Consider the following 21,570-nt stretch of genomic DNA (forward strand, 5'->3'; position numbering starts at 1 on the left):
CAACTGTGTATTGTACAATATAATTGCTAAAAACTGTCCAACGTCATCCACAGGTAACATTTTAGAATGAAAGTTGCTGACAACTTTCCAATGTGCAGTGTGTGCAAGGGCTGGGGAGAACATTGAAATATCAGTGACAGAAAACAATTCCTGCAGCAGTGCTGAAGTGTGTGCCACCATTACTAAGTAAATATAATTTGGATGTATGAGTATAATTAGTTTCAATTGTGTATTTTTTTTTATAACATATCAATGCAAAGTAGCACCTATGTGGGCAACAACTATATTTACGATCAAACCATTTAAGTTAAAGAAAAACTATGAACAGTATCAGAAAGCTACATCATGTTGTCTGCGGAACAACTAATAAGTATATAGACAACACAGTAAATTAAATTAGTTTTTTAGAAACAAGAGACATAAATACTAACACTATATGCCAAGACAAATCATCCACTGAGGAACAGGTAAGGTTTTACACTGATGATTGTGATAAGATTTGATTGTATGGTTATTGTATGAAAAGTTGGATGTTAGTATTATAAGACATTTAAAAAACACAGTGTAGAAATAGCAGGCATAAATAAATTAAGAGTCTTGACTAATGTGTGTCAATCCCAAAGATGTAACAACCTTTTTACTAAAAAAAGAGAAGAAAGTGATCTGTTTAACAATTTATGAAAGAAATGAGAGAACACATGTGGTTGGCCATATATGGACTTTTGACTAGATTAGTTGGTCATGTGACACAGTGAGCTGAGAGCATGGATAAGTTTTTTCGAGGCCTTTTGTATGTGTGCCAAGTATGACATTTTTGGGAGTTAATGTTTTAGCTTTTAAACTCATAGAGTTTTGAATGCTTTTATTTGAAGGTTGAGATATCAGCAACCATTTCTTTTTTTTCCACAACATAACATTTTATATTCGGATACATTATTTGTGTGCACACTTCTAGACATGGGACCAATTTAAATTGTTCTTGGTATGAAATTATCAAATCAATTCCAGCTATTTCATGATATCGTAAGATCTCACTTATTTCATTTCATATCTTTGTACTGATGTATCCTGTTTTGAGGCAGCACTCAAAATAAACTGATCTATCACGAATACACCAACTGTGTTTAGTTGTTTCCTCTAATCCATCGCAGTTCATTTTAAAGTGCATACCAATCCTCTTGTACACTGCCATTTTGAGGGGTTTCTGCATCAACTGACTTGACTACCTTGTAAACAAGATACAAAATATAATTCTTCAGGCTTTTATGGCAATCTGTTGACATTGTGAGGTGTATTCTGCTGGATATCAGCATCATTCTTGCACGATATTTTGAAAACATGACTTTTTAACTTCATCACTGAGTAAAATGGATCCAGTACTTTTATGTACATTCTTCCCCCTCCATGGTAGGTTCCAGGTACTCTGCCTGCAGTCTGCCCCCATTAGCAATGTCCTTAGGTGCTCCCTCTTTGGGCCGGAGCACTTGTGTGGGCTGGCATTCCATTTTCAGTCCACTGCTGCAACAAGTGTTCTCTCTGCAGTCTGCTCCCACTAGAAATGTTCTTAGGCATTCCCTCTTTGGTCTGGTGTGCCAGGCCAAGTGCCAGTGTTTTGGCTTCATCCCATGCACCTGTCTGTGCGCTGGCGTTCTGTTTGTAGTCTACTCCTGCTAGAAGTGCCCTGCAATGTTTCATCTTCAGTCTGGTGAGCTGGTACTCTGGGGGTTAGTTTCCCTTGTCCACACCCTCAGTTCTACTATTTGTGGAGTTCTGCTGCTGCCCACATTGCAATGTCAGCAACTCTAGTGCAAGATCACAGGCTCTACTGAGTTGGTACCCCATGTCACAGTTCATGAGGTTTTCCATCATCTTTATCTCTACGGACTCTCTTATGACACTGTCCCAGTATCTGGAGGTTTGCACAAGAACCCTGGTTTCATCACAGTTCATGGAATGATTTGAGTTCCAGACAGTGCTCAGCAATGGCTGATATAGTTGCGTGTATCAGTTGTGTGAGCCCCTGATGTTCTTTGCATCTGATGTCCACTGTCCTAAGTGTTTAGCCAATGTACGACATGGCACATTAGCGAAGTGTATTATAAATTGCTGTTTTTTGTGGTCTGAGATTGTCTTTCACATTTCCCAGTAGCCCTCTTATTTTGGTAGGTGGACACAACACACACTTGATGTCGTGCTTCCTGAGAATTCTGCTGATTTTGGCAGACATAGATCCCAATTAAGGCAGGTTCACCACAGTTTTTGCCTCAGCTTGGTCTTCTAGATCGTATGGCGGAGGGGCTTGTTGAAGGGCCTTCTGAAACTGTCTGGCTGTGTATACATTCTCGCAGAACACTGATCGTAGATGCTCTGTTTCTACTGCCAAACTATATAGGTCTTATAAGGTGTGTGCCCTGTGGATCAATGTCTTCAGAATTCTGCTCTTCTGCACTGGGTGGTGACAGCTGCTGGCTTGCAGGTACATATCAGTATATGTAGGTTTGAGATACACACAGTGGCCAAATGAGCCATCTGCTCTTCTTTTGACAAGTACATCCAGAAACAGCAACTGGCCATCCTTTCTGGTTCCAGGGTGAACTTATATATGGGTGGCACGAGTTTAGATGTTCCAGAAACTCATTGAGCCTACCCCTACCATGAGACCAGATCACAAAGGTGTCATTCACATATCTGAAAAAGCATGTGGGTTTGTATCAAGCCATCTCTAATGCCTCTCTTCAAATCTGTCCATGAACATACTGGCAAAACTGGAGACAGAGGGGGCTGTCCATGGCTAAACGTTCTGTCTGCTCATAATATTGACCTGCATACAGAAAATAAGCTGAGATCAGTATATGCTTGAACAAGTCCAACAGAGCCTCATCAAATATCTCTCAATTAGTTCCAATGAGTCTTCCAGTGGCACCCTAGTGAACGGGGATACCATAAGAAAACTAATCATGATATTAGATTTTGTGATATGTACTTGCTTGATGTGCCATTGTTACTGACAATTGGTATGCCCTCTTTCTGTACTTTCAGCAGCCCATGTGGTCTATGTGGAACTGGCATTCTCAATCATAGTTGTTTAGTGACCATGTCAGGTATACCGGTATCCTTCATGAGAGCCATGGTCTTGTCCACTTTGCCTACAGGGTAACATTCCAAAGGTCTGTATGCAGGGTCCTTCAGAAGTTAACGCACTTTCTCATCATAATCAGCCTGCTACAAAATGACTGTATATTTCCCTTTGTCTGCTGGCAACACCACGATGTTGCTATCTTCCCGGAGCCCCTTGAATGTGAGTCTCTCATCACTTGAGATGTTTGATTTTGGAGGCTTTGTCTTGGTGAGTGTCCTGCAGGTCTCCCAGAAAATTTCTTCTGTCACATTTGGTGGGTTGAAGTGTGTTGGCTACTTGCTCTACTGCACTGATGAAACCTGAAATTGGTAGATTTATAGTCATCCCAAAAGCTGAGACCCCTGCTAAATACACTGAAAATGGTGTCATCAAATTGCTTGCCACTTAGGTTAATAACAGTGAGAGTGTCCTCCATCTGCTGTGTTTTATTACTCTTGCAGTCAAACTTCGCCAACTGGCATGCTGAGGTAGCCTTCCTGCCGCACTCAGCTAGAGACCAAGAGGTACTGTCTACTTTGTCCCAACCTTCAGCTGCTAAGGTGGCTGCTATGTGCAGGTGAAGATGTGAAAGCTCCCTGGCTACCACATCTAGACTGTGGTGCATGTCTCAAATCCTGTCTCTCACAAGTGCCATGCTCACCTGATGTTTCATCTTGCTTGCCGCTCAGGAGTGGTGAAAACTGGTACTAAATCTCCATCTTAACATCTCAGCAGGAAACTGAGAGAACTCAACATTCTCCCTTTCCTCTGTTAAAGCTCATCCAGTTTCTATGTAATTCATCAAGACTTTCCTGGTAATCTGTTGACATCTTGAAGTGTTAGTTATTCTACTGGATATGAGCATCATTCTTACATGATATTTCGACAAAGTGACTGTTATCTCCATCAGGTTCTACCTGTGACTGCTCGTCGAGTGGAACAGGTCCAGTGTTTATATGTACATTCTTCCCCCTCCATTGTAGGTTCCAGGTATTCCCTACATGTTTCGCTCCAGCTAGCAGCATCCTTATGTGTTCCCTCTCCAGTCTGGAGCATCTGACTGTGGTTGGCATTAAGTTTCCGGTCTGCTGTGGTTCCAAGTGTTCCATTTGTGGTCTCCTTCCACTACAAATGTTTTCATGCATTTCCTCTTTGCTCCAGTGTGCCAGGCTGAGTGCCGGTATATCGTCTTTGGTCCCGTACACCTGTCTCTGTGCTGGCATTACAGTTTCGGTTCAGTATGGTTCCAGGTGTTCACTTTGTGTGGTCCACTCCCACTAGAAGTGTCGGAACGCCTGAAACCTACCACTGAGAGGGAAGAACGGATTACTCACAGAAAGGTACTGAAACATACTGAGGAGTAAGGAACTACAGAACACATCTTGAGGCACCAAGGTATCATCAATTTGACATTGGAGTAAACAGAGAGAGAGAGAGAGAGAGAGAGAGAGTGGGGGGGGGGGGGGGGGACGACGACCAAGGGTTGATTACAGTACACAGGTTCAATTGGATACAGGTTGCAGTAATTATATAGAAAGGAAGAGGCTTGTACAGGAGAAACTACTCTGGAGAGTTGTGTCAAACCAGCCCACCAACAATGTAGGTACCACTAAATTTCAGTTTTTAAAAATCTGTAAATACATAGCCTGTGGAAGGCCACTGCAATACAACCAAAATGTTAGTATTTTTAGAATTTTAAATATTTTACAAGAGTGTATGCCCTGAGAAATATCACTGCTACAAAGTTGAAACATTAGTTATTTTCGTATTTCAAGTATTTTATAAGATGATGTGGTAGTACACACAGTGGGGTTTTAATGAGGTTGACATCAGCAGTGGAAGCCTATGTAGTTATGTGAATACATAATTTATGTGGCTCTAAAAGTATGTGTAGTTTTCTTGAAAATTATTTAGGGACCACTGTACTTCCTGTCCTCTTTGACACAGCCTAAGATCCTGATTTTATCCAATTTGTGCTATATTACATTACTTTAAAACTTAAAGACAAGAACATGAAAACTTCAAAACCATGCAGCATATACCTCATCAATCTCCAGGCAGTGGTCATTGATGCCTGGACAGTATGGAGCAGTTCCGTCTTCTTGTGTCACTGTTAACTGCACTATGAGGTGCACATCTGCTTCCCACACCATCTGCCAGAAACTGCTGACTGTAGAAGGTAGTGGCCCCTGAGCTGCAATATAGAATCTTTGATGGCTGCCCACTGTTGCCTAGAAAAAACAAAAAGAAGAGAAAAGGAAACAAGACAAAGGTGGAAAATAACAGAAAAAACAAATGGTAAAATAAAAATAATCATGCTTCTTTGTAACAGCTCAGTGTCAAGTTAGGATCCGTTAAGACATAACAATGAAATTAGGTGCATTCTGCAAACATTTCTTTCTGGAATGTTTGTGTACACAATGTTTCTTTGACCATCTTTATAACTAATTTAGAAATATGAAATGTTTTGAAAATTCGAGAAAATATATGGATGTTAATGCCACTTGAACTTTAATACACTGACTCTCTCCTGCCCCTATAACAAGAATGTAATATTGGGAATCAGGAAGGAGCTATTCTGATGACTTGGTGCTGCTTCAGTAGTATCCAGTGGTGACTGTGATGTATCACTGCATTCTGTGCTGCCCCCAGAAGTATTTATGGCTGCACAGGATAGGGCAGCTTTGCAAGCATAACCTGTCCTTATGCGGACTACTGCTGGTGGCTATTATAGTGAAAGCTTGTAACCATCATCATGGTTTACGTTGGTAGGCTGCTTGACTATCATCTCTCATATCTTCCATTTGAAGTTAAGTGGCTACCTACATAGCATGCACGCTTCCTCAAACTGTACATGTTTACTGCATTTCAATTGGTGTTTAATCACTACTGACATATTAAGTTGTCTGACCTGTATGTGATGCTCATGCTCTTTTAGCCATATGCTCATGGGTCACACTGTTTCTCTGCTATAAACCAGTTTTCACTCACAGCTGACCTCATAAATTTCAGAATGAGGAACGCATCAACAGCATCTCTGATGGACCCATCAATTCTCTAATTTTCCAAAGTGTTGCTGATCCTCCACAAATACAGCAGGGGGGAGGGGGGATGCACGCTTGTTCCACACCTTACTCTCTGTTAAACTTTGTGTGGCGACATCAATACTGCACAAATTGCCAGTGCAAGAGATAAAAAGTGAACCACTTGTTTAGCAGAGAGTATTTATTTTTTGTTGTCAAATTACCCGCAATGTGATTCCTTGCAGAGGAGTACGGAACTGAGATACTTTTTTTTTTGTTTTGTGATGACGGAGGCTACAAAGAAATCACCAGAAACTGAAGTTGAAGTGGAAAAAAATCATGTCCCCAGCTATTCCACAACATGCAGCCACTGATATAAATCAGCAAGAAGTGTACTTCACAACCTGTTTTGATCATGTCAAAATTTCGTCGTTCTGATCTAATCGTCCACTGACGTTCACGCACCTAGAGTACACTTTTCAACAACAAAGAGTGTCTACAAACAATGAGAAGTATGTAATCATGGTTGCATATTGAGCAGGAGCAGTGATAGAAGAAACGGAACACATTCTACTACAACATTCCTACATGTCATTAAAGGAGGCACTTGCATAGCACTACACATTGCCACCAGAGCTTTGGCTGCTCAAATGTTGTGAGGTTTAAATGCTTTAGCTGGTCCGGATCTGCTGCCTGAACAGTCACTAAACTTGCTGTGGCTTCGTATGTTACCAGTTGGCATTTGCACAGTCGTGGCAATACATCAAGATTTGTTGTTGCAGGCACTGGGAGGGAGCACCGACCCTAGCACAGAAACGTGTAAGATGCACCAATGCAGGAGCAAAAAGTGGACCAGTTAGAAGATCAAACCACATGCCTGAACTTGAAGCTATCAGTACAGCAGGGAAAATTCTGATGCCACTATGAGGATACTCCTGAGCAGCAGATAGGGCACTTGAAAGGTGATTAGCATGGATCTGATACAACTGCTGGTATCACAGGCATTGTGAAGATGCAGCTCGCCAGTGCACCATAGACGGACGTTAGAGGATGTCGATGTTTGCCATCAACAGTGTGTCTGCATCCAATGGACAGAAGGTAGCATGCAATCGCAACACTGTTGGCACTGCACTGGTCACAGGGGTTACTGGTGTACGAAAGCATCTCCGGTAAAAATTTCTTTGTAGATTCCACATCTGAAGTGAGTGTTTACCAAAACGGCTGGGTATTGTACCTGCTGCACCGAAATTACATATACACACCACAGCGAATGATTCATACACTGAAACTTATGGTGAACGGAGCATGACATTGGATTTGTGTCTTCAATATGAGCCTTCTTGGACATTTATTGTCACCAATGTTGCTGACCCTAAACTAGGTGTGGATTTATTATCTCATCTGTCACCAGATTTAGTAACCATTATTTAATTGGAGAGAGCCACAGTGTTAATCCATTAACCATGTCATCTGTGCTGGTAAATGAGGAGTCGACTGTACCTGTACAACAGTGTTGAAATCATCTGTGGGTGTCTCACAGGCTCACATGTTGACCACCAATCTTTTTGGCCGGGTGGCAAGCCAGAAGGAACCACTTACTGCACTGCTCTCAGGCAAGCTTACAACCGATAATCTGAAAATAGCTTGGATTTTGGTGAACGAAGTGGCATTTCATAAAATCAAGCAACGTTCGGCACAAGCGGTATGGTGGGCTCACCCATGCATTAGTACCCAATTGGTGCTAATGGTGGATATGAGCCAAAACACAATCAGTGCAGCACTGCAACAGAGTATGGGTGATTGATGGTAACCACTCACCATTTACTCGCAGAACCTTATGCCACAGTAGATGAAATGGAGTGCTATTGATCACGTGTTGCTGGCTATCTATGCGGCAAGTAAACATTTTTGATGGATTGTGGAAGGAAAATATTTTACAGTTTTTATTGATCACAAATCACTAATTTGTTGCTTCCAATGTGCAACAGATCATGGGACTTCGTGGCAGTGTAGACAAGCAGAATATATATCCCATTTTACAACTAATGGGCATAACATTACAGGCAGAAACAACATTGTCACAGACTTCTTGTTACAGAACTGCATCAGCCTACAGGCGGTGTTACAGATTGAGGTAGTGGCCAAGCAACAAGAGGACACAGAGCTGCACGACTTGCTCCAAAGTGAACACACAATCCTCCAGTTGCGACATATTTCTGTTCCATACTGTGCTATGAGTATCTGGTGCGACACATACTGGGACAAACAACACCAGCACATTGCCGCTAGTTTTCAGAGCACTGCATAACCTGACCCATCTGGGCAACACAAAGGGTAGTGGAAAGCAAGGTGGTGTGGTTAGGAATCCAAAAGGACTGCTGAGCACGGGCACACTTCTGCCTCAATTGCCAGCGAAGTGAAGTCAGCTGACATGCCTTCACACTGATTGTGCATTTTCCAATCCCAAAAGCAAGATTTCCACACACACATGTGGACATTGTAGGACTATTACCCTATTATGGTGATCACCCTTATCCAGTTACTGTAGTGGATAATTTTATGGGCTGGCCTGAAGTTACTCCCATACCAGACATCTCCACTGAGGAGGTTGCAAGGGCATTGTTGTTTACATGGCTTTTTAAGTTTGGCGTTAGTCATACCATTATAACTGACTGCAGGCATCAGTTCGAGTCACAGCAGTTTAACGAGCTTTTTCAACTGTGTGGCTGCAACCATCTTTGCACCACTAGCTACCATCCCATCAGTAGTGGAACGGTGGAGAGGCTGCATCACATGCTAAAGGTGGCACTGATGTGTTATTCAGCAAGGTGAATGGACACCTTGCCACAGATATTGTTAGGCCCGGGCAAATCAGTAATGGAGGATCTGCAGTGTTCGTAACCCCAACTGGTCTATGGCGACTAGTTGCATGGACCAGGTAAACTTACTGTACCAGCACCACTTCTGCTGACCACTCCAGAAACAGTGACAAGGGTTCACATGATAATTCATCTCACAGATGAGACATTTTCATGCAGGCCCAACTGTCAGCCACGGAGAGAGAAAAGTTGTCATCCATAATTATCTGCTTACAGCATCACATCTGGCTCGGAGATGATACTGTGCATCCACCATACTGGTCCCTACAGGGTGCTTTTGAAAGAGAAGAACACTTTCAGGATTGACCAGAACGGCAGGCACAAAACAGTCCCCATAGACTGACTAAAGCCTGGCTATATCCACGAACCTCTGCAACACTATCCTGTCAGTTTTCCACTGGTGTGCGCTGCCGAGCCTACACCGCCAAGTCACACTGCAGCCTACCACCATAAGACTCAACAGCCCACAATATTCTGCCAGCTGCTGCCATGAGCCCCCCCCCCCCCCTCCCCCACCCCCCTCTACTCTCCCACCAATCATCACGAGGGCTGGCCAACAGGTTGAGCACAAGTAACCCAATATCCTCTACCCCAGCCGATCATCAAAGGACTGGCTGACAGGTTAAGCGCCAGTACCCCAATATTCCTGGAGCTTTTAAAATGGAAGGGGGACTCAGGTGGTGACATCAGTTACTGTACAAGTAGTCAGTGCAAGAAACAAAAGCCAAATTGCTGGTTTAGCACTGATCATTTATTATCGCTGCAAGATTTTGGTTCATTCTTCTCTGTGTTTACATTGGTTATGATTTGGCACATAATAAAGTTATGTACTGAGTAATATTCAGATTCACAATTTATGTGGGAATTATTTTTTGTTGTTGGATTATCCATAACTTATTCTTTGCAGACAAGATTTTGTTAATGGTTTCTTGGTCATAAGAATTATTTACATAATTACACATTTATTTCACCTGCATCGCAAAACGACCTCAGAGAAACTCTGAGAAATAACACTGCAGCCACACAGAGTACATTAACTGGACATACTGATAATACTTATAGTAATGAATATTTGGTATTACAGTAATGTCAGTCTCATTGACACCACGTTAAGTAATTTCCTCACAATATAACATTCCTGTCAAATGGAAGTAATGACATATTATAAATGCATGGCAGCAGTACAAATGGAATCAAATCTGAAGAAGAAATTGACTGACCCAGGGAAAAAGCAAAGAAAATATAGGGTAAAGTAAGCAGATGAGGGGGAGCAAAAAAGGACACAGATAAGGAAGCCTGGGATAGTGTTGACAACATCACAGAAATAATAGCATGCTGTTGGACAAGAAGTAAGACAGTTGGGAGATGCACAGGGAAGTTATGTTGATGACATCTTCTATCTCCTCTTGAATGCAGTGTGGTTTTGGGATCATACACAAGTTACAGGGTAATTTTTTCCGTAGGTGTGTGTGTCCAAAACAGATAAGGAGAAATACCAACTGTTATGCATAGGTACAGCTAAGATGTTGGACATATCAGATCTTTGATTGTAGTTATGAGATGGTTGTGGATACTTTACATGTGAGGAGAGGTATGAAGATGACATACAATTTTTGCAATTATGTCGTTCCATTTTCTGTATCACGGATGGTGTGAGGTCTCTCGGTCAGTGTACCTAACAACAAATTTTTTTGCTGTGGATGGTGCTGCAAAATAGCTTGCAAGCATCTATCAGTGATGGTGGCCTCCTCATAGTTCATACATTGTGAGGCCAAGTGTAGCATTTCTGACCTGCACATTTCCACATTGTGATTATAGCACACAGTTCTTTTTTATTGCTATTGTGATCCTGAGTTGTGTATTCAAATGTTATGAAATTTTGTTTCTTCAGGGGACCAAATGACAAAAATATTATCAACATCAGCATTTTGGTTGCTGAAGTGTGGAATAAAGAGCTTTCATGAAGACGTCCACTGCTATTGGTGAAAGGCTGGATCATAACACTATGTCATACATCGGCTTACAAAATTTTGTGTTCTTCAGCGTTGCATGAGGTGACACATTAGGGGAAAATCACTCTTGTAAAATGTTGACCATCTGTTCTACTGGTACATTTGACAATGGCAAAATCACATTAAAGTTCATGACGGCAATGAGATACATCGTCTGTATGCTGGCACTTTAATCACATTTACTATTGATCAAAATGGATAACTTGGCATCCTATATATTCAGGGTGTACTTAGAACTTTTGTATGCAAACTAATTATACTCATAGAAGACATTATAAACTCCTGGTAAGTGCAGAGTATTACACATCCAGAATAAGGGTACTATTACGAATCAAGTTTCATAACTTAAGAAATAGAATTTGAAGTTTTAATTACTCTTCAGACTATTTTTGTACAACCAGAATGTTTAAATGTGCTTTGCATATTTGCCACTGCCTACCAATCACATGCCAGAATATCGGAAGCAACAGCCTACCGTACAGCCACATCTCCATAGCAATTTTCATTTCAGGATATCCAATAGCATCTTAGAATATGACAACAGTAGCCACCTGGAAACTGAAATAAATAAAATATAATGGGAAGCCATAACCAGAATCCAGCTGTTAAACATCCTGAAGAGGGCAGATGCAAAGTTGGTTGTTGACATTTTAGTTGTTTTAGTGTTTCATAATGACATGGCCTAATACCCGAAATGATTTTATTCAAACTGACACTGGCCATGGAAGTCCAGGAACTTATAATTAAATGTGCTCCTCACTTGCACCATCTCTCAACTGACTTCTGTCTGTACCAAACTAAACTGGTAGTCAACATCTTGCTTCAGCATATAATTTACAATATACAGACACTGAACTTTATTTTGGAAGTCTAGTGGATGAGACTTCACTGTTGATAGCCAGTACTGTATGCGTAATATTTCTGATTTTTATATTGCTTCCAAGTTTAATTGGTGTCCTAAGATGGCAAGAGCCAAAACAAGTAATGTGGAATTATTTATAAATGTGTTAACATATCAGCTTAACTTGCATGTGAGCTATAAGTCTTATGATGTATTACAAGTACATAAAATGTAGAAACGGCAGCAAAAATGAATGCATAGCAATAGAGAAGCTTGACGGCACTGCAGTATGTGTTTCATGCTAGCAGGCAAACAAGTTTCAGGGGGAGCAATGTGATTTGTTATCTTGAAGCTTATTTCACATAACCCCAAATATGTATGCCTACCCATAAGATGGCCACAGTTGTCCCAGTATCTGAAGTTTAGTCCAAAGTATGTAATTATATGCTATAGATGGCAAGTAAATGAAACATGTCTTAACTGTATACTTAAATGTGGCTTTCTAGTCCAAAATATTGGTTCTACAACAAGCACCATAGCTTCAGTGACAGTCAGTTATCATGAGCATGCCAAGATTTTGCAGTGGCTGGATTTGGATCAGTAGTTGATGCCATTGCAACAGATTTTACAAATACACCAGATTTTGTAACAGTAATTGGGAAATTGGTACAGACAGCTGAATTATGGTTAGAATATAAGAATTTTACACACATTGAATTCAAATAGTTAAAATAAGCAACAAATAATTTGTAGAAATCAAGGACTAAGGGATTATTTGTTGCCATAGCTCTTCCCATATATATGGATAATTTTCCACTGTCAGTAGATTTCTGTGGGAGGATATTTGCTGATGACTGTCATATTTACTGAGAAATAGGTTCCACTTGTGACATGTTATAAAGCTCCCTTTGGGTTAACGTATAAATTGTAACTATTAATATGGTATGGCAAGTTCTAGTAGAATGTAAATAATTTAGGAGTAAAGGAAACAACTCACTGAATATTAAAAGCATTGAGTTGTTATAAAGTACACAAAAAGGAATGAAAACTTCGCTAGCTTTCAGACAAATTCTTTCCTGAGCTACAGTAAACACACACACACACACACACACACACACACACACAGACACTATAGCTTCACTGTGCCACTGAATACACAATTTGAGAAAACAAATATTTTGTACTTCTGTTGGAAGTGAGGCTTACATAAAATTGAAATGAAATTTAACTTACAGTAATGTGGGACGCATTTATGTAGCCAAACTTATTTTGTCTTGAAGGTGTCAGCCTGACTCTGTTTTCTTCATATGGTAAAGCATCCATATACCTTTCAAAATAAAATAAGTAAATTACGAGAAAGAAAGCATATGTACAGCACAAAGAAAGTAAAATATCAATAAGTATACCTGTTTCTTGATGCATTATCAGGATGCAATGCAGTGGTGAAATCTGCTGTCAGCTTCTTTTTTGGAATTTTTTCAAATTCAAAGAAAACCTGACCATCAGCAAGTTTGCGTTCAAGAAGCTGGCACTGAAAACCATAAAACATACATCTCAGCTGTCTCTGTGTTTCGAGTTTAAATATGACTTAATTGATGTGGATCCATTGTACCATTATATCTTTTGATATTGTTGGAGGAAGAGGGAGCCTTGGCAGCCCCGTATTCCAACGCACACGTGTTTCTTCTTCATTAGTTTCTTTTACTGCTGCCTCCGGTTTTGACTTGCTCTTTCCTCCACCAAGTAGAGCCCACTTACGTTTTGGCTTCTGTTTTGTTGTACCCATTTTTGTGTACTCAGTTTGTCTATCTGACTCAAGGAACTGACTCTGACTTTTAATGTAAGTTGCATCTAGAACACAGAGTACAATTTTATAGTCAAATTTAGGAAAAGATAATAAATTTCATAAAAAGTCCAACAAAAAGTTCAATAACATATAACAAATCATAATATATTTCTGAATAAATTCCAATTTCACAAAGAACATAATGCTGTATCAGATTATCCCTTGGTAACAAACTTTGTTTTGTATCATCTTAATGATTACACACATCCTACTTTTTGTTATTGTTGTACAAACTAAAATGAAATCAATATTTGGATCTTTGCCAATGAATTTAAATTTTTTACATCTGGGCAGACATACAGGTAAGTTATGTCATTGAATTATGACAATGCCAATGTAATTTTGAGCTGAAGAATGTGGATTAACGATACAAAAACAAAATCTGATCATATTAACTCTGCAGAGTAATTTAAAAGCACATGAATCTTAATATGGGTGTGGTACCAGTGCACCAAAGCCTTACTGATGTTGCACTCCAGCCAGTTTAAAGAAAACATGTTATGAAGTATCCATGGCTGGTAATGGAGGCAGTAGCAGATGAGATTCAATGGCAAATAGCTGTGGTTGTGGTCTTCAGTCTGAAGACTGGTCTGATACAAGTCTCAATGTGATTCTCTCCTGTGCAAGCTTCTTCATCCTAGTTTAACTAGTGCCACCTATATCCACTTCAACTCGATTACTGCATTCAAGTATGGATTTGCTCCACCCACCCACGTACATGTGCACACACACTCACTCTCACTTGCCTCTATTACAAATTTAACTATTTTTAAGTACTCAGGGTGTGTCCTATTAACTGATCACTTCTTTTAATCAAGTTGTGCCATAATTTTTTCTCTCCAGATCGTTTCACTATGTCTTCATTAGTTACCCGATCTTCCCAATTAATCTACAGCATTCTTCTATAACACCACATTATAAAAGCTTCTATGCTGTTCTAATCTGAACTGTTTCTTGCCTAAGTATCACTTCTGTACAAGGCTACAGTCTTACAATCACCTTCAGAAAACACTTCCTAACACTTAAACTTGCATATTTTTCTTTTTCAGAAATATTTTTCTCACTAGTGCCAATCTGTGTTTCATATCATCTCTACTTTGTCCACTGTCAGTTGTTTTGCTGCTTATACAGCAAAAACTCAACTACAAGTTTTAGACTAGCATTCCCTAATCTTATTCCCTCAGCATCAGCTGATTTAGTTAGGCAATAATCCATTACCCTTGTTTTACTTTTGTTGATATTAATCTTATAACCTATTTTCAAGACAAGATCCATTTCTTTCAACAGACCTTTTCCATCTTCAACAGAATAACAATGGAAACAGCAGTGGCACTCATGCAAAACTTTACCTGTGCTACAATGCGGTGGCCTATTACCTTCTGACTTACAAGGATAGTGATCATAACTAAATTAAATATATTATATATATTAATGTTACGTATTAATGTTATGTATTGCTCTGAGCAATGTTGCACTCTTCTCTGAGTTGATCTTGGTGCAGTTGACTATCACTTTAGCTCTTGGCACTGGTTTCTCATTATCATGGAGAAAGCACTAGAAAACATGTCTTCATTCATTTTATTTGCTTACCAGTATGCATGCAAAAATGGCATATTTTTAGTGTGATTTCCAGCTCGCATTTGAAGAGAAATGGTGTAATTTTAGCACAATTTCTGTGTTGCATTTGAGGAGAAATGGCATAGTTTTAGTGTGATATTTACAGCGTGCTGTAGCACATTAGCACATGATAACTGGCCGCCATTGGGAAGCCTCCAAGTTTTTATTTCTTTTCCCTCAATGTTTATTTCTTCTGCTAAATTTACTGATTAAATTACATAAGTATAGGCAACAACCATCTTGCATACCAGGTGGAGTAGTTTCAATTATGAGGGAATGTCATCTACTCCAAGTGCTTTGTTTCATGAGGGAATGTCATCTACTCCAAGTGCTTGATGTCAGCAGTAGACACGCGCACGCACGCACACACGCAAGCACGCGCACGCACAAACGCAAAAGCAACTTGCACACATGTCTGCAGTCTCAGAGAGCTGAAATTAGTTTCTTGTGCCTATCGCGACTCAGCATCTCTGCTATATGGTGAGTAGCAACTTTCCTTCTCTGGTATTGTTAAATCTGACAATATTTAGATCAGGCTGTCCCAACTCTGCCTCTCAGAGCACGGTTGACCAGTTGGGCCCATTCCCTAACCTGCGGGCAGATCCAGTGTGTATAGAGTATCCCTAAGTCAATTAATTGCAACCGTGTGTGTGAGCCACTTTGTCACTCCTGCCCACGGGCACTCGACCAGGGCAGTACAATCAATAGACTATAGCCTGGATGCTTGATTGCTTGTGTGTCAGCTGTTGATGATTGCTTGTGTGTCAGCTGTTGACCCACTGTCGCCTGTGGGTACCTGGCTTCCGATGGACAAGTACTTAAACTGAAACAGTCCAATTTAAATCATTTCACAAGAAAGTCGAGCAGAGCAGCACTGAGTGGCAGTTCAGATGGCATAACTAGAAAGTTTTTCTTAACTTATTAATAGTCGTACTTTTCACACAAAGTGTAAAAGTTGTGCATTAAGTTTAACTGTTCATGATGAAAACTGTGATGAGAGCATTTCGAATGTAGTATTGCATCACTTATGATGAAAATTGGAAAATGTAATGGATGATACTCAGTTTTGGCACCAGCCCATCTCATCTGAAAATTAGCTAAAGGACCAAACTGTATAACATCTATCTCTTTCCCTATGATGACTACATCATCAATAACAATTTTTAATAAGAGAAATTGGTAAACAAAGTGATAACCAGAGCTGTACAACATCTTGCCTTTACTTGGCAGCCAATAATCCTTTCGAACACACATCCATGTGGTCGTTAGAGAGAGCTACTCCTAAAACAGTCCCCCCCCCCCTCCCCCCCCCCCCCCCCCACACACACACACAAAATCCACTTGGGGTCGATTGCTCATTATCCATGACTGTGTCCACTTTCTCTGCCACTTTGCTAATACATGCAACTTGCATCTTGCTTACTACAATCAGTGTCTAGGCTTTGCAGTGATTCTATTACTTTCTCTTTGTTCCACAGGCATAATCTTGGGTGCGTTTCATTCCTTAGACACTCCTTTATTCAACTGCACTCTTTCAAGTTGCTTCCAGAACACCTTGCTCTCATATTTTTTGTTCATTACACTGTGTGTGTGTGTGTGTGTGTGTGTGTGTGTGTGTGTGTGTGTGTGTGTGTGTGTGTGTGTGTGCGCGCGCGCGCGCGCGCGCGCGCATGTGTGCAGGGGTGGGGAGTGTCAGGTGGCAACTGAGAGATGATTACAATTAATAATTATAAAAGTTTTGTTTACTTATCCTCAAATCACTTTATTAAGCCCATAAAGTTCTAGGGCTACTTATAACTATCACGTGCCAGTCTCATTCCTTTATTGAGCTACGATTATTTTGTCTAACCAGAGTACAAATAGACAGACACCACTTTTTCATACTAGTACCTCCTCAGCTTCTGACTCAACATTTGCCCAGTGGTTTGTATCCCTGTGCATCTCCTAAAAGTCTCTTTGCCTGCTACATCAGCTTGCTTGTTTTGTCGGTTCCCAACATGCCCTGATAACCAGCATAATGCTAAATTCTTTCCCTGACTTTAACCTAAGAAAAGAGAGTCATGGATGTTCAGCTCTAGCGATATGGTGATATGATTAAAAAATTGGGCGTATTCTGAAGGATCATGTGGAATGGGATCAAAGGGCATTATAGCCATCCTGATTTACATGTTGTGGATTATCTAAATCACTTCTGCTGAATTGCAATCTTAATGTGGAATTCTTGCTTTGTCCCTATCCTATATGAGCTTGTACTCAACAAGCCATTATGCTCTAGCCATTAGTTTTGGATGTTCTGGAATACATTTATTTGCTAGATACATCTGCAGTATTGTTTGATATGCATTAAGGGAATCATAGTTGATGAGAGAGTTCTTCCTCTATCATACCTCATGTTCTGAAGTGCCTCCAGAATTGTACAGCTCTGTGCAGTGTGTGGTTTATGAGAAATCATAAAGACATAGATACAGCTACTGAACAGTCAAGGGAACCTTACTGCCAGGATTTACCAGTGTACATAACATTAAAAAATTGGTGCTTATCTAATATAATTTTGACATATTAAAAAGCCAATGCAGGGATTTATACTGCCTGATAAAAAGGTAAACCACATTTTCAGTTTGAACATAATAAATTTTCTTGAGGCTAAGCAGCTTATGTCCACATATCTGCATGGTTTTAGAAAGCACTGCTTGTACGAAACTCAGCTTGCCCTTTTCTCACATGATATACTGAGAACTATGGATGAAGGGCAACAGGCAGATTCCATACTTCTAGATTCCCAGAAAGCATTTCACACGGTGCCCCATTGCAGGCTGTTAACGAAGGTACAAGCATATGGAATAAGTTCACAGATATGTGAGTGGCTCAAAGATTTTTTTAAATAATGGAACCCAGTGTGTTGTCCTCGATGGCGAGCGTTCATCTGAGACAAGAGTATCATCAGGAGTGTCCCAGGGAAGTGTGATAAGACCGCCGTGGTTCTCTAAATACATAAATAATTTGGCTGACAGGATGGGCAGCAGTCTGTAGTTGTTTGCTGATGATGCTGTGGTGTACAGTAAGGTGTTGAAGTTGAGTGACTGTAGGAAGATACAAGATGGCTTAGACAAAATTTCCAGTTGGTGAGATGAATGGCAGTTAGCCCTAAACATGGGAAAATGTAAGTTAATGCAAATGAGTAGGAAGAACAAACCTGTAATGTTCGGATACAGTATTATTAGTGTCCAGCTTGACACTGTCAAGTGGTTCAAATATCTGGGCGTAATGTGGCAAAGCAGTATGAGGTGGAACGAACATGTGAAAACTGGGGTAGGGAAGGCAAATGGTCGACTTCGGTTTATTGAGAGAATTTTAGGAAAGAGTGGTTCACCTGTAAGGGAGGCCATGTATAGGATGCTGGTGTGACCTATTCTTGAGTACTGCTTGAGTGTCTAGGATCTGTACCAGGTCGGATTGAAGGAAGACATCGAAGTAATTCAGAGGATGGCTGCTAGATTCGTTACCAGAAGTCCGAAAAAAGCTTAAGTGATAAAGAGATACTTTGGGAACTCAAATAATTTAGAGAATCTGCATTTGAAGCTGACTGCCAAACACTTCTGCTCTCGTGAACATACATTGCACATAAGGACCACGAAGATAAGATACAAGAAATTAGGACTCACATGGAGATGTGCAGACAGTCATTTTTGCCTCGCTCTGTTTGTGAGTGGAACAGGAGGGGAAATGACAAGTAGTGATACAGGGTACCCTCCGCCACACACCTTATGGTGGCTTGCAGAGTATTGCTGTAGATGTAGATGTGGAAGGGGACACAAAATAAAACTTTCCGAGTTGAGAGGGTATGTGAAAGACATTGTGAGAGAGCAGAATAGGGTGCTCCACGCAACTCACGGACTTCGAATGTGGTCAGTTGACTGGGTGTCACTTGTGTCATATGTCTGTACGCGAGATTTCCACACTCCTAAACATCCCTAGGTCCACTGTTTCTGATGTGATAGTGAAGCGAAAACATAAAGCAGTGTGTATACGTGGACAAGGAAAAATAATTTCCGAATTTTTCCCAGATTTTCTGGTTAAAAATACACGAGGGAGGATTCAAATCTCCAATGGGGGGAGCCACACGAACCGTGACAAGTTGCCTCAGACCACACGGCTAGCCTGCGTGGCTTAGGATTCACTCAAAAATCGACTTACAGAGTGTGTTCAAAAACCAACAGGGATGCGCATCAAAATCATATGAGTAATTGATAGACCAACGTGCGCTGGATGCTAGGCACTTTGTGAAACAAGGTTTTTTCTCCTCCAGAATATGAATTTGCCACCCCCCCCCCCCGTCCCCCTCCCCATAGATCTGGACCCGCTGCGCATGCGTGAATCTGGCAGCTTGGGCGCAGCAGTAAAAATTTTCCCGGTTGCATCTAGCTGCTTGCTGCGATTGCTTACACAGCCAACAGCCACATTTCTGTAGCCATAAATGAAAGAAGATACTACTCATATGCTACTCAATTGCGCATGCGCATGAGCCTGCTCGTAACTGCTAAAATGAATCTAATATAAACAATTGTGACATCACACTCCTTGGAGGCGATTTGTTGTTATGAAGCATTGCACAGTCTTCCTAAAGCCTCTGACACATTTTGCTGTTGGCAAACCCTTGTATGAGCACTGTGTTTAGTTGTTGCATATGGCACATTTCCTTTGCAATTTATGGTTTATTTTCGTTTTGTTTACTCGTTCATGTTTTATTGTTGCAGTATTATTCTGCAGTAGCAGTAGACAGTAATATCCTTTGTTAGAGTATTGATTCTTACCAGTCAAAATTACAAAAATGTAATTGAAAACTAAAATGAAAAATTCCTGGAATTCTAAAAAATTTCCAGGATTTTCCCAGTTTTCTCCCGGATGAAAAAATTCCTGGGTTTTTCCCAGATCTCCCAGGTCATATACACCCTGTAAAGGGATACGTACAGCACAAAAGCGTACAGGCCAACCATGTCTGTTGACTGACAAGAGACCGCCGACAGTTGATGAGGGTCGTAATATGTAATAGGCAGACATCTATCCAAACCATCACACAGGAATTCCAAATGGCATCAGGATCCAGTGCAAGTACTATGACAGTGAGGCAGGAGTTGAGAAAACTGGGATGTCACTGTTGAGCGACTGCTCATACGCCACACATCACGCCCGTAAATGCCAAATGACACCTCACTAGGTGTAACGTGCATAAACATTGGACGATTGAGCAGTGAAAAAACATTGTGTGTAGTGACGAATCACGGTACACAATGTGGTGATCCGATGGCAGGGTGTGGATATGGTGAATGCCCGGTGAATGTCATCTGCCAGCATGTGTAGCGGTAACAGTAAAATTTGGAGGCGGTGGTGTTATGGTGCGGTCGAGTTTTTCATGGAGGTGGCTTGCACCCCTTGTTGCTTTGCATGGCATTATCACAGCACAGGTCTACAATGATGTTTTAAGCACCTTCTTGCTTCCCACTGTTGAAGAGCAATTCAGGGATGGCGACTGCATCTTTCAACACGATCGAGCACCTGTTCATAACACACGGCCTTTGGTGTAGTGGTTACACGACAATAGCATCCCTGTAATGGAATGGCCTGCACAGAGTGCTGACCTGAATCCTACAGACCACCTTGTCGATGTTTTGGAACACCGACTTCGCGCCAGGGCTCACCTAGCAACATCGATACCTCTCCTCAGTGCAGCACTCCATGAAGAATGGGCTGCCATTCCCCAAGAAACCTTCCAGCACCTGATTGAACATATGCCTGCGAGAGTGGAAGCTGTCATCAAGGCTAAGGGTGGGCCAACACCACATTGAATTCCATCATTACCAAAGGATGGTGCCATGAACTTGTAAGTCATTTTCTGTCAGGTGTCTGGATACTTTTGATCACACAGTGTAAAAGTCACATGTACAGTTGGTTGGTTGGTTTGTGGGATTGAAGGGACCAGACTGCTAGGGCCATCGGTCCCTTTTTCCAAAAACTTCAAACACCCACAAAGAATAAAAATGAACAATGGAGATTACAAGAGAAGATACAGGACAAGAAAGACTCAGACAGAGACCAGAAAAGAGGAATTAAAATCACACACAGTGTGACAATGGTTGGCCAACCAGAGAGAGAAAAAAGGAAAAGCCAACCACCAAGAAACACACTAAAAAACCCAGTCTAAAATCATCACACGTACAGTTCACAGCAATGTGTGCC

At 40.9% G+C, this 21,570-nt stretch overlaps 1 protein-coding gene across 1 annotated transcript in view; it reads right to left on the minus strand.

The window, feature by feature from the left end:
• Positions 1-21,570, minus strand: part of LOC126471484 (tyrosine-protein phosphatase non-receptor type 14) — a 172,879-nt gene that overhangs the window by 36,050 nt on the left and 115,259 nt on the right. Inside the window, exons 16-19 of the mRNA XM_050099691.1 lie at positions 13,486-13,724; positions 13,280-13,404; positions 13,107-13,200; positions 5,161-5,349 (exon numbers count right to left, since the gene is read on the minus strand). Of these exons, the coding sequence (XP_049955648.1) occupies positions 5,161-5,349; positions 13,107-13,200; positions 13,280-13,404; positions 13,486-13,724 (647 nt within the window). The remainder of the gene's footprint in view (positions 1-5,160; positions 5,350-13,106; positions 13,201-13,279; positions 13,405-13,485; positions 13,725-21,570) is intronic.

The sequence above is a fragment of the Schistocerca serialis genome, chromosome 3, assembly GCF_023864345.2.
Source record: "Schistocerca serialis cubense isolate TAMUIC-IGC-003099 chromosome 3, iqSchSeri2.2, whole genome shotgun sequence".
In the NCBI taxonomy this organism is placed as follows: domain Eukaryota; kingdom Metazoa; phylum Arthropoda; class Insecta; order Orthoptera; family Acrididae; genus Schistocerca; species Schistocerca serialis.